The 13213-nt window shown below is 48.5% G+C and overlaps 1 protein-coding gene across 2 annotated transcripts in view; it reads left to right on the forward strand.

The window, feature by feature from the left end:
- Nucleotides 1-4444, forward strand: part of Dpysl5 (dihydropyrimidinase like 5) — an 81978-nt gene extending 77534 nt beyond the window's left edge. The window contains exons 13-14 of one of the 2 annotated variants that reach the window (XM_075955354.1): nt 1253-1360; nt 3048-4444. In XM_075955354.1, the coding sequence (XP_075811469.1) occupies nt 1253-1338 (86 nt within the window). In that variant the 3' untranslated portion in view covers nt 1339-1360; nt 3048-4444. Of the gene's footprint in view, nt 1-1252 lie in introns of both variants that reach the window. The other variant, XM_075955353.1, reaches the window with a different exon arrangement.
- Nucleotides 4445-13213: the final 8769 nt, after the last annotated feature.

The raw sequence follows: 13213 nt of genomic DNA on the forward strand, positions 1-13213 counted from the left end.
TGAGCCTCTGGGGCCTCACTGGTCGGTTGCCTCTTCTGCCCCAGTCCAAGAGCCATGACTGGACAGTGGCTCCTTCGGACAAAGTAGACATCAAGTTGCCTGTCATCTCTCTTCCAGCCCCAAGTCTTAATCTGTTGGAGGTGGGGATCACAGAATAGTGCCCCACTGTGATCTCTGGGGCCCTAGACCCGTCTTTCTGAGTCTTAGATTTCCAGAGGCAGGGCCTTTGGAGTATGGGTCATTCATTTTCCAAAATAGTTACCAGTTTCCTGTTTCAGTGTCTGGTCTATTCACTGAGTGTAACTGGAGGTTTCTTTCCTGCCCGCCAGTTCCCGGATAAGCACTCAGAGGCTTCGTATTAATTACAAACTGTTTGACCTATTAGCTCAAGCTTATTATTAACTAGATCTTACGACTTAAATGAACCTATTTCTATTATTCTTCATTTTACCACGAGGCTTGTGACTTCTTAACCTCACATCTTGCTTCTCCAGCGGCTGCTCCCTGACTCCGCCCTTCTCCCTGTGTCTGTTTGGATTCCCCACCCCCTTGGCTCTGTTCTGCCTGGCTATTGGCCAAATCAGCGTCTTTATTAACCAATGGAAATATAACCTATTCACAACATATAGAGGGGAATCCCACATCAACCAAGACCTGTGTGTGAAGGTCTGTGTGACCGCTGGCTGATCCCTTGGTCTAACAGCACAAATATTGCTGTCCGTGTGAGTGAGTGGAGAAGCTCCTAAAGTAGCTCCGAGTCAGGAAAACCTGGGTTCACACCCCTACTGCTGTAAAATGTGATACCCTGAGCCCGAGGTTTCTCGTCCAGATAATGGAATAGTCATGAGGGTTAAATGACTGAATACCTGGGACTCGGGGAGTGGCTCCATCAGTAAAGCATTTGCCTTGCAAGCGCGAGGACCTGAGTTCAATTCCAAGAAACCATGTTGAAAAGGCAGGCATGAGGCTGGAGAGATAGTTCAGCAGTTAGGAGCGGGTACTGCTCATCCAGCAGACCTGTGTTGAGTTCCCAGTTTCCCAGCACTCAACTACCAGCAAATTCCAGCTCCAGGGAAATCCAGCACCTCCTCAGGCACATGCACATACCAATACACAGCCCCAGACCTGCCCTAAAAGAGGTGGACAGCATTCCCTTGAGGGGCGGGAGAGGTCTGAGCCTCAGTGGTGACAGGGAGTCTGCTAACCCAGAGAGCTTATGCGTGGTTGACTTTTCCGGCTTCTTTCCCCGCAGGTTCTCAGATCGATGATCACGTTCCAAAGCGGGCCTCAGCTCGGATCCTTGCGCCCCCTGGAGGCAGGTCGAGCGGTATTTGGTAAAGGCTCTGACCAGCCCCCTCAAGTGAGGATGCTCCACCGCCACCCGCCTGCACACCTTCCGGCCACAGCTGCAGGGGGTGGGAGAGGCTGGGCAGGGCAGCGCTCTGCTGGTGGGGGCTCCAGGAAGCAGAGAGCCCTCCCCTTGTCTGAACGTGTTTCACGGGGCTTTGACCCACCCCTAACAAGGCACTTTGAGCTGTCCCTCCTGCTCTGCTCCCTCCTTCCTTCCTCGGCCCTGGGGTTTCTCTGGGCCCCAGCGGCCACACTATGCACAGCACCCAAATGCATAGCGCCTGGCCCCGCCCCTCCTCTCACGACAACCACCAGTGCAGGCTCTGGGAAGGCCCCGGACTTGAGTGCCCTGCCCTGCTGCCCACCCAGACAGGCGTCCAGAGCACTTTAGCAGATATGTGTTATAAGTAAGGGCCTTCCCCCCTCATCCCTTAGGTACTATGGTGACATTTCCCAAGTCAGACAGGTGTTAGCTTCTCAGCCATGCCCGAGATGTCCCATCTTTACTGACTCACCCCTGTGTAGGTACAGTCAGGACACCCTGGTTGTGGCTGTGGTTGGGACACCCTGTGCCCTTTGCCGGCCTCTTTCCACTCCCTACCCACACCCTCTGGGAGCCCCAGACTCCAGATGGGTAGCTGGGTGGGCATGGGGCTGGTGCCAGGCGCGTGTAAATGGTTTTGTTTTGCACGTTTGGTTTGCGCAGTGGTTTGGTTTGACTTGTTTGTGCACCCTGTGGACAATAACGGTGCTTCGTGTCACTAGCGTAGCATAGAATCGGGAGTAGATTTGGTTCTTAGGAGATGCTGCAGTCACCACCAACCAGACAGTCCAGGGCAGCGGTGGGGACAGGCTGTCCCCCAGCCCCTTTCCCCCAACCCAGGGTCCTGCTACAAGAAGCAACCCTAGACCATGCCTCCCCTGTCCCACACCCCTACCTCTTACCACCCCCATCTTACTTTTTCTACATTCAAATGTCCTGGATGCTGACCTTGGAAACCTTCAAACAACAAGGCGGCCCCTCTCTCATCGATTCTCCTGGTCACTCCCAGCACTAACCCCCATGTCCATACCCTCACACCCCCTACACATCTTCCTATAAGTTGCCCCTGCTGGACAAGGCCTCGCTACTCCTCCTGTGTGACTAGCAAGAGGCCTCATGCCTGCTGAGAGAGGGGGAGTAGGAGACGGTTGGCCAGCCAGCCAGCCACCAGGCGGGGGGCTTCAACATGCAAGCCCTAGCCGGAGAATCGGCTCCACTGCCCAAGTGCTATGGGGTCCTGCACTCAACACCACGCTCTTGTTGGCTGCTGGTTAGGCCCGCCCTGCCTCAGAAGCTCTTTGGGGGTTCTCATGGGTGGCTACCCAATCTGAGAAATGACCCGCCCTGTCTGCCATTGATAGGCCTCATCATCCCTCCCTCCCCCTCCTTGGGAAACGATCTCACTTGGGCTTGAGCTCCCCAAACCTGCCAGAGGCCTCAGAGATCTTGGTACTCACCCCTGCAGTTTGTACTGCTTTGGGTCCACCAAAATACTTCCATGCATCTGCTCTCGCTCCTCCTTATGGTGGGATGCTTACCACTCTCTCCCGTCTTACAGATTTAAAAAAAAATAACCCGAGGCCCCAAAAGTTAAGGCTGGCTGGCTCCAGAAGTGTCCATGACTGACCTTATGGCCTTGGCTGGTCTAACCTAGACGTGGAAAGCAGCTGTGGACTGATACCGGGCCCCCCAGGAGTTCCACTAGATAGAACGAATGCTTTCTCCCTGGGGAGAAAGACGCATTCTGCCTCGCTTTGCACACGTCGATCTTCATTATCTTTATTGTGAGCAGACTGCTGTATACTCTCGGTTTGAGCCTGGACTAGAAAAGTGTTGGGAACTTGTGTGTGGCTTTAGTTGCATCCTCATCTTCATTGTCCTCATTTTGGAGCTGAAATGATAACCCGGAGAGCTGAGGAAGCCATGGGAACAGTAGGCAATGACGCTGGAAAAGCCTCATGGGTAGCAAAAGCAGTGATACTGATCCCTGGTACAGTCCTAGCCTCTCTCTCCTCCTTTTTCTCCTTCTATTCCTTCCTCCGCCTCCTGCTCCTCCTCCTCTTCTTTTTGAGACAAAGTCTTGCCTATGTAGCCTGGCCTTGAACTCAGAGCATCCTGCCTCAGTTTCCCAAGCCCTGGAATTCCAGGCACGAGCTACCACACCTAGCTATATATCATCTTTGTCTATTTTTGCCCTTGCTTGGTCATGGGCCCTGGGCAGATGCCAAAGATCCGAGGGATGGTAGGACCAGCGAGGCAGGGCACCTTGCTTGGGCCAGGAAAGCTTTACCTGAGTGCCTCCACCTGAGAAGTGCATGACCTGGCGTGGTGAGAGAGTACGTGTTCAAGGGGCCGCTGTAGGCCTTCCACTTCATCCACCCCCACCCTTGAGTACACCCAAATCCACCCTTCCATAGACTGTGCTCACCCAGGAGCTTCTGGGTGTGAATCAGGAGGCTCGAGGAGCCAAACAAACCATCACACACCCCCACCCCCGTGTCCACTCCCTGCCCCCATCAGAGCTCCAGCCAGCCCCATCCCAGGCCCAGTGGCTGCTGGCTGGAACAAAAAGGGTCTCTGGTTGCACCGAATGCAGCTCTCAAACTGGTCTTGTACTTGCTGAATAAATACTGTTGTTCTTGCCTTAGCTGCTCTCTAGGTTTGTGGGGTTAACACACCCAAAAATTGTGCTACTGTGTGTGTGTGTGCGTGTATGTAGTGCTAGGAGCCCACAGTAGGCCTCTTGTCAAGCCAATGCCGTGATAAGGGCATCTCTTATACTGACCCAGAAACCACAGAACCACATGGAAGCCAAACCCCCTCCAGCTGCTGAGGCAGCAAGCACACAGCCTGGGGTCAGAATGGAGCTGTCAGTAGCACCCCAGCACCCAAGGGACTTCCTCACTCCTCTGTAATGTCATGGTGCTAAGATCGTGTCAATCCCACGATGACACATAGTCCTATGCTTTGGCCACCGTTTGAGGCAAAAACCAAACAGCCCAACACGTTGTGTTCTGGTGCAGGTTTGTATTAAACTGTAGCTACTTCTCACTTGGCCTCTGTTGTGTTTATTCAAGAAGTGGCCTGGCAGAAAGCCACCTCTACAGCGGTTATGTGGTGCTTCCGTTGCTAGGAGAACAGCTTTGCTCCATCACTCTGATCCAGTGGCAGCTCACTGGGAGGTCCGGGCAAGGTCTGGAAATGTAAAAATAAAAAGTTTAAAAATAAACATTTGTTTTTAAGGGTCATCCCTCTCCCAAGAGCCCAGGATTTCTGATGGTGCAAAAGCAAACATTCGACCAGATTTCCTGGGACGGTTGGCACGTTATCTGAACTAAGAAAAAAAAATTTAAGGAGATATTAGAAACAGAAAGAAGGGATCTAGACGCCCCCACCCAACCGATGACACTTGTTCTCCTGGCTACCATTTGGAAGCCTACAACCCCATTCCGTTCAGCAGGAGTAGATGGACTGTATTCCCATAAAGACATGACAAAGTCATCCCAAGGCCCCAATGTGTGTTTGAAGGGCCTTTGCCTGCTTACTAGCTTTCTAGACCCTCCCCACCTTTGAGTCTGGCCCTGGGACCTCCAAACTCCTTGGGTGTTGGGAGGACTCTGGTTAAACCCACACTGAAATGAGTGGCTGTCATTGCAGTACTTGGACTGTTGAGGCAGGTGGATCATGAGTGTGAGGCCAGCCTGGGTCACACATAAGCAGATCCAGTCTCAAAGAGTGGGTGTACCATTCATTTTAGTACTGTGGGACACCTTGTGCCAATTTCTTAACCCTCAAAGACGCAACTCTAATGAAGAAATTCTAGATCGTGGTGAAAATCTGCATAGCACACTGGGGCGCATAGTCGGTTACCTAACTGCCCCCCAAACTATAGTAAATATGTGGGGCTGGGAAGACGCAGCCTTTGGTCCTAGCACTCAGGGGGCAAAGGCAGGCAGAGGCACAGGGACTGTCCCGTGTCATCGACTGTTTGCAAGGCACGAGGGAGGCGTGTGCAGATACAGACTTGGGAAGACCCCGTACACCTTAATACGTGTACAGTTGGGAAAGGACCACAGGTTTGGACTGGAAAATCGGGCTCAGCCAAGAGAATCTACGATTTGGAGTGACTCCAGTCAGCAGCTGTGCAGCCATCACAGAGATTTCTTAACTTGGGATTATAGGTTGACTCATGCAGGCACAAGTGACATTAGGAACTGTGGAAGAGGCTCAAGGAAACCCTGGGTCTGAAGAACAAACAGTATGATACCGGTACTAAATGATTTTTTTAAAAAAGACTTTTTTATTTTATTTTACTTTTTGAGACAGAATTTCACTATGTAGCCCAAACAGATCTGGAACCATGTAGACCAGCCTGGCCTTGAACCCAGGGGAATTAAAGACACACACCACTACACCTGGCCATAAGAAGCTTTCCCACAACACTGCCAACGAACTTAATACATTGTTAAAAGTTTGCTTTATAGCGATCAGGGAAATGCAAATCAAGACAACTTTAAGATACCATCTTACACCTGTCAGAATGGCTAAAATCAAAAATACCAATGATAGCCTTTGTTGGAGAGGTTGTGGAGAAAGGGGTACACTCATCCATTGCTGGTGGGAATGCAAACTTGTGCATCCACTTTGGAAGGCAGTATGGCGGTTTCTCAGGAAATTCGGGATCAACTTACCCTTGGACCCAGCAATACCACTCTTGGGAATATACCCAAGAGAGGCCTTATCTTACAACAAAAGTATATGCTCTACAATGTTCATAGCAGCATTGTTTGTGATAGCCAGAACCTGGAAACAACCTAGATGCCCTTCAATGGAAGAATGGATGAAGAAAGTATGGAATTTATACATATTAGAGTACTACTCAGCAATAAAAAACAAGGACTTCATGAATTTTGCATACAAATGGATGGAAATAGAAAACACTATCCTGAGTGAGGTAAGCCAGACCCAAAAAGAGGAACATGGGATGTACTCACTCATATTTGGTTTCTAGCCATAAACCAAGGACATTGAGCTTATAATTAGTGATCCTAGAGAAGCTAAATAAGAAGAACCCAAAGAAAAACATATAGGCATCCTCCTAAATATTAACCTTCAGCAAGCGATGAAAGGAGACAGAGACAGAGACCCAAATTGGAGCACAGGACTGAAATCTCAAGGTCCAAATCAGGAGCAGAAGGAGAGAGAGCACGAGCATGGAACTCAGGACCGCGAGGGGTGCACCCACACACTGAAACAATGGGGATGTTCTATTGGGAACTCACCAAGGCCAGCTGGCCTGGGTCTGGAAAAGCCTGGGATAAAACCGGACTCTCTGAACATAGCGGACAATGAGGACTACTGAGAACTCAAGAACAATGGCAATGGGTTTCTGATCCTACTGCACGCACTGGCTTTGTGGGAGCCTAGGCAGGTTGGATGCTCAACTTACTAGACCTGGATGGAGGTGGGGGTTCCTTGGACTTCCCACAGGACAGGGAACCCTGATTGCTTTTTGGGCTGGGGGGAGACTTAATTGGGGGAGGGGGAGGGAAATGGGAGGCGGCGGCGGGGAAGAGACAGAAATCTTTAATAAATAAATAAATAAAAACAAATTTATAAGCAAAAAAAAAAAAGTTTGCTTTAAAAACACCTTGCTCTTCTCTGTGTTCACCTTTAGAGTGTCGTCAGCATCCTGTCTGAGCATTGTTTCCTGGCTACTCACACGGATGCATTGGACATTTTCCTTGAAATGCAAGATGTTCATTTTTTTTTATTAGAAGAAAGTGATCCTTTTGAGACGAGAATTTCTGTGCATCTTTCTCATTGGACATTGAATGACAACTGGTTATAGCAATTAAAGCCTTCCAAGTCCCTCTGAGAAGACACTCTCTGCAAATCCAAGGTCACCGAACTGAAAACTGTCACAGGCCCCTCTGTGTGCTTTGGTGTCTCTCTTGTTGCTGGAGTTCGTCACTGTAAACTGGCCTGAGTTTGGCGGATGGATGACCCTGGAGTTTCTCCCTTCTGGTCGGCCCCCAGCAGCAGCACCAGGCCACATTCCAAGGCACCTGAGGGGTTAACTTCACTAACAGACTTCTCAGGAAAGGCTTTGACCCTTCATTCCTGAGGGAACCAAAGCTACTGGAAACAACTCCCAAGAGGACCAGGTGTGTTTTGAGTCTCAAGGACAAGATCCTTCAGTGGCAATGCCTTATGGCCCTGCTCCGATGGCAGTGGATCATCTGAAGGAATTCCTGGTGCCCACAAGAGGATCTTCCAGGCCATCATGGGTATAGTAGGATGAGTTGCTATGTGGGGGCTGCTGATGTTTATTTGGTGTTCAGCAGGTGAGCAAACCATCCGCCATGTGGCCTGGTAGTGTCTTCCTTCGGAAGGCTTTGTAATTCCTCCTTAATGGCTGCACTGTGGCCATGAAACTCCCAGAAATGGTACCACAGGCGATGAGAGAAGGCTGCGCCTTCCGTTTGTAATCCTGTTCTTCATATACAGCATGTTCATCTGGCGTCATGGTCATGAGAACGAGTATCCCAATTCCAGTCACTGGGCAAAGCCAATACTTTGGAGGTCATATTTGTTCACCTGGTGTGGGCGAAGTGGGGCTTCCTTCTGGACCCTTGGACTGAAGTTGCTCATTTAGCCCAGTGCCTCCCAGCCAGGGCCAGTTTTGTCCTCCAGGAGATACGAGTAGGTGATATTTGGACATTCTTTTGGCTGTTACAACTTAGGGGTCTGGGACCTACTGGGATATTGGGGATACCACTCCAGGACACTGCTGAGCATCCTACTCAGGAGGTACTCAGGGCAGCCATCACAATAAGGAATTGTCCAGCCCAAAATATCAACAGCACTAAGCTGGAGAAAACTCTATTCTAGCTTAGTGATAATATGAGATCATTGCTTTAGAAAACTGCATGAGGAAATTTAAGAAGGAGGAACAGCCAGATGGTGGTGCCACACACCTTTAATCCCAGCTCTTGGGAGGCAGAGGCAGGTGGATCTCTGTAAGTTCAAGGCCAGCTTGGTCTACAAGAGCTAGTTCCAGGACAGGCTCCAAAGCTACAGAGAAACCCTGTCTTGAAAAAGCAAAAACAAAAAAGAAAAAGAAAGAAAAGGAAAAAAAGGAGGCAAAGCTAAATTTATGGTACAACTGTATGGCAAGACATTCTATTCAAAAATCATCGTGTACAGCCCTGGACCATAGCATCCCAGTAGCAGTCAGAAGCAGAACCCCAAGGGGTCTTAGCATGTTCTTTCCCATGACTCTACCTGTTAATCCTCTGCCACCAAGATCAGGAGCCATATTGTACGAGGTTCTGCTTGACCACTGAAGTGCTTCAGGGAACAGAAGGCTCTGCATGCAGATCCTAATGGGGTTCTAAATGCAGAGGTGATATGGCCATATTGATTCCAGAACCATCACTTTATAGACTAAATGCAGAGGTGACATGGCCATCTTGATTCCCTAACCATCGCATTTATAGACTTTGTTTTGTTTTGTTTTTGGGTTTTTTTGTTTGTCATATTCTGAAAATGGATCCTCAGATTCTGTATAATACCCATCAGAATTCCATCTTTAAAAAGATGTCTGGTTTTGAAATTTATTTGAAACCACAAAGGATTTGGAAGAGTAAACTAAGGAAAATCTTAAAGGAACTGGTGAAATTGTCTGTCATTAACCCACCCGTAAAGATGGAGCCCCCAGTGACCTAAATGCCTTTCAAAGGCCTTTATTCTTCCACATCAACCTTGCCACACTGAGGACTGAGCTTCCAACACAACAGCCTTTGCGAGGTACACTCAGACCACAGCAAGCACACACCCAACATGGCAGGAGTGAAGATATCCTAAAGACACACATCCCCTCAACTGTTGATTACTGAGACAATGAGCTCTAAAGGAATTGGCATTTCCCAGGAGTCCCATTCTAGGGAACGAAATCCTGAGACCTTGACACCAGTCAGAGGGGAGCTCGTCTCCCGGAACAAGACTGCACAGTACGCTGATGGATCACGACAGACTGAGAGCCAGCAGAAGTCCATGATGCCTCAGTGATGGGCGGGACCACATCTTAACTAGAAATACCCAGTGATGTGCACCATGTGCCCGCTATTTAAACCTCATGTCAGAACTCCAGATGTGGACTTAGAGCACCACTGGGCCTCCTTACTTGTTCTTCTCAGTATGAATGCACTGAATAAGTCTTTCTCTGCTCGTTACTATTACCCACCTGTTGGTGGCTTGGCCTTGCTTGTTAGAGCTGCCAGGGTCCAGGCTCTGACCCTAAAAACTTCAGTAGCAGTATCAAGACACTCAGCAGAGAAAAACAGTATTCTCCATAAATTGTGCTCAGACAACTGGATATCCACATGCAAAAGAATTGAGATTGGAATTTTGCCTTACAATACGCAAAACTCAGCCAAAATGGATAAAATATTTAAATCTAAGAGCTAAAATTATAAAACTTTTAGGAAAAAGCATAGTGATAAATCTTTATGGCTTTGACTTAGTATCAGATCCCTACATATGATAGGGAAAGCACACATTTAATTTCAGTGGACTCTGAAAATTTATATGTCAAGTGAGGCTCTCCTCCCCCCCCCACATAGAGAGAGAGAGAGAGAGAGAGAGAGAGAGAGAGAGAGAGAGAGAGAGAGAGAGAGAATCTTTTTGTGCCTTGGAAGATGTTGAGATCAACTGGAGAAGCAGAGGCTTCTGGGAGAGGAAAGCCCTTGGTATTAATCTCCTTTGGCATGCCTTCAGCCTTGGTTAGAGCAGGAGCTGACAGAAAGATGTATCTTCCCTTGTCCCATCCACTTCTGCTCCTAGTCGGACCTCCTGCTCTCCCAAGGGCCTTTCCAGGTTGAGTGGGAGACTCGAGCCATAGTTCTACCCAGAAAGACCTCCAGATGGCGCTTTAAACTCACCAGTGACTACCTCAGCTTAAGCAACAGGCCACTGGGAAAGGCTCAAGGAAAAACAGCCAGTTTCTTTGCTTGGTCCTGGACACGCCCAGAGGAGCCTAAGGTGGTGCAGTCAACACATGAATGAGATGCCATAGCAGTTTTTCTCAGGTCTGGACAACTCTTAAGAGTTGTCTCACTCAGCAGGCAGAGGCAGGCGGATCTCTGTGAGTTCGAGAGCAGCCTGGTCTACAGAGTGAGTTCCAGAACAGCCAGGGCTACTCATAAAACAAACAAACAAACAAATAAATAAATAAAAATAAAGGTTGTCTCACTCAAAACCAATCTCCAATAAATAAAACAAGACTGACATGTTAAACTAAAGTAGTTGTTTTTGTATGTGTTGAGCAGTAAGAAGAGTGGAGAGGAAGTAAACCGGTTGCTAGGGATCAAGTCGTGTGTCTACTGTATGAAGGAGCCTGAACTTTTTATCTTTAAGAAAGTGCCTCCCAGCCGGGCGGTGGTGGCGCACGCCTTTAATCCCAGTACTCAGGAGGCAGAGGCAAGCAGATCTCTGTGAGTTCAAGACCAGCCTGGTCTACAAGAGCTAGTTCCAGGACAGGCTCCAAAACCACAGAGAAACCCTGTCTCAAAACCCCCCCGCCCCCCCAAAAAAGAAAGAAAGTGCCTCCCAAACTTCATCATTAAAGTACCCCTAAAGACGGGACAATATCGTATGAAGAACATCTTAGCGGAGACCCCAGATTTCCTTAAAAGCCTTCAAAATCATGTTGTTTTGCACTCTACTCCATGTGTCGTTTCAATGTAAAAGATATTATTAGCCAGCAGGTGGTGGTGAACGCCTTTGATCCCAGCACTCGGGAGGCAGAGGCAGGTGGATCCCTCTGAGTTCGAGGTCATCCTGGTCTACAGAGAGAGTTCCAGGACAGCCAGAGCTGCACAGAGAATCCCTATCTCAAAAACAAACAAAAAGATATTGTTGTTCTTACTTTCTAGACAAAACAAAAACCCGGAGAAAGCGCTATTCTATAGCTCTTCCATCCTAAGTAATTATATGAATTTCCCACAGGTCAGTTTGTGAGGGAAAGCTCTGGGGATTTAAAGCTAGGGCTCTGTGAAAGGCTTTAGCTTGTGGAAAGAGCCCCAAGCAATGGTGTTGAGGGTGGATAAGAAATGGAGATACTGACAGAGAGGATAGGTGTGAGATAATGCCACTCCGAGGTCAGAGATGGTCCTGGTGAGAGAGATAAAGGAGATAACAAACAGATGTGAGCGACATTTCAGAAGTAGAACTGACTATAATAGAAAATCGTCCTGGGGGTTGGAGAAGGGGTGGGTTAGGATCGTGCCCAGGTTTTTGGACCCCGTCAACAACATTAGGACTAGGATGGGTATCGGTGGGTGGGAGGGAAATTATATTTCGCTTAAGCATACTGAGCTTTTTATGTCAGGGCTGCCTAGAAAGTCTAAGACTTGGGAGAACCAAAAAGATGGAGTCCCCCAAGTACAGAAGTCACGGGACACGATGAGGTCATTTAGGGAATGTGTATGGAGAGGAGGAAGCAGACAGGACTCTAAAACAGGGGGACTTACTGTTGGAGAGGGTAGAGTTTCAGTTTTACAAGATGTTTACAAGGGTTCTTCTGATGAGTGGGGGTGATGGGAACTAGGGAGACCACCCAGTGTTTGGGAGACATTATGGGACAAGGTAGAATGAAAAAAGAAATGTCAAAAATGTCACGAGAGAGCAAATGGGCAATGAAAGAAAACATGAACACATTGTATTCCATGATTTTTTTTTTTTTTGGTTTTTCGAGACAGGGTTTCTCTGTGGTTTTTGGAGCCTGTCCTGGAACTAGCTCTGTAGACCAGGTTGGTCTCGAACTCACAGAGATCCGCCTGCCTCTGCCTCCCGAGTCCTGGGATTTGATTTTTTTTTTTTTGGTTTTTCGAGACAGGGTTTCTCTATGGTTTTGGAGCCTGTCCTGGAACTAGCTCTTGTAGACCAGGCTGGTCTCGAACTCACAGAGATCCGCCTGCCTCTGCCTCCCGAGTCCTGGGATTTTTTTTTTTTTTGGTTTTTCGAGACAGGGTTTCTCTATGGTTTTGGAGCCTGTCCTGGAACTAGCTCTTGTAGACCAGGCTGGTCTCAAACTCACAGAGATCCGCCTGCCTCTGCCTCCCGAGTGCTGGGATTAAAGGCATGCGCCACCACCGCCCGGCTTCGAGTCCTGGGATTAAAGGTGTGCGCCACCACCGCCTGGCCCATGATCATTTTTTTTTTTTTTTTGGTTTTTCGAGACAGGGTTTCTCTGTGGCTTTGGAGCCTGTCCTGGAACTAGCTCTGTAGACCACGCTGGTCTCGAACTCACAGAGATCCACCTGCCTCTGCCTCCCGAGTGCTGGGATTAAAGGCGTGCGCCACCATCGCCCAGCCCCATGATCATTTTTTAAAAAAATGGGTGCGTTAAGAAAAACACTATCGGGGGTGGAGAGACGGCTCAGAGGTTAAGAGCATTGTGTGCTCTTCCAAAGGTCCTGAGTTCAATTCCCAGTAACCACATGGTGGCTCACAACCATCTGTAATGGGGTCTGGTGCCCTCTTCTGGCCTGCAGGCATATACACAGACAGAATACTGTATACATAATAAATAAATATTAAAAAAAGAAAGAAAGAAAGAAAAACACTATCAACAGAGTGAAAAGGAAACCATAGAATGAGAGAAATTATTTGCAATTTACATATCTGATAAGAGATCAATTCCCAGAAAACATTCTGAATACTAAACACCAGGGAAAAAATAATCACAATTTAAAAATGGGAAAGAGAGACAACTCAGTGGTGGCTCACGCCTTTAGTCCCAGCACGGGAGGCAGA

Source organism: Microtus pennsylvanicus, chromosome 21 (genome assembly GCF_037038515.1).
Source record: "Microtus pennsylvanicus isolate mMicPen1 chromosome 21, mMicPen1.hap1, whole genome shotgun sequence".
Classification (NCBI taxonomy): Eukaryota; Metazoa; Chordata; class Mammalia; order Rodentia; family Cricetidae; genus Microtus; species Microtus pennsylvanicus.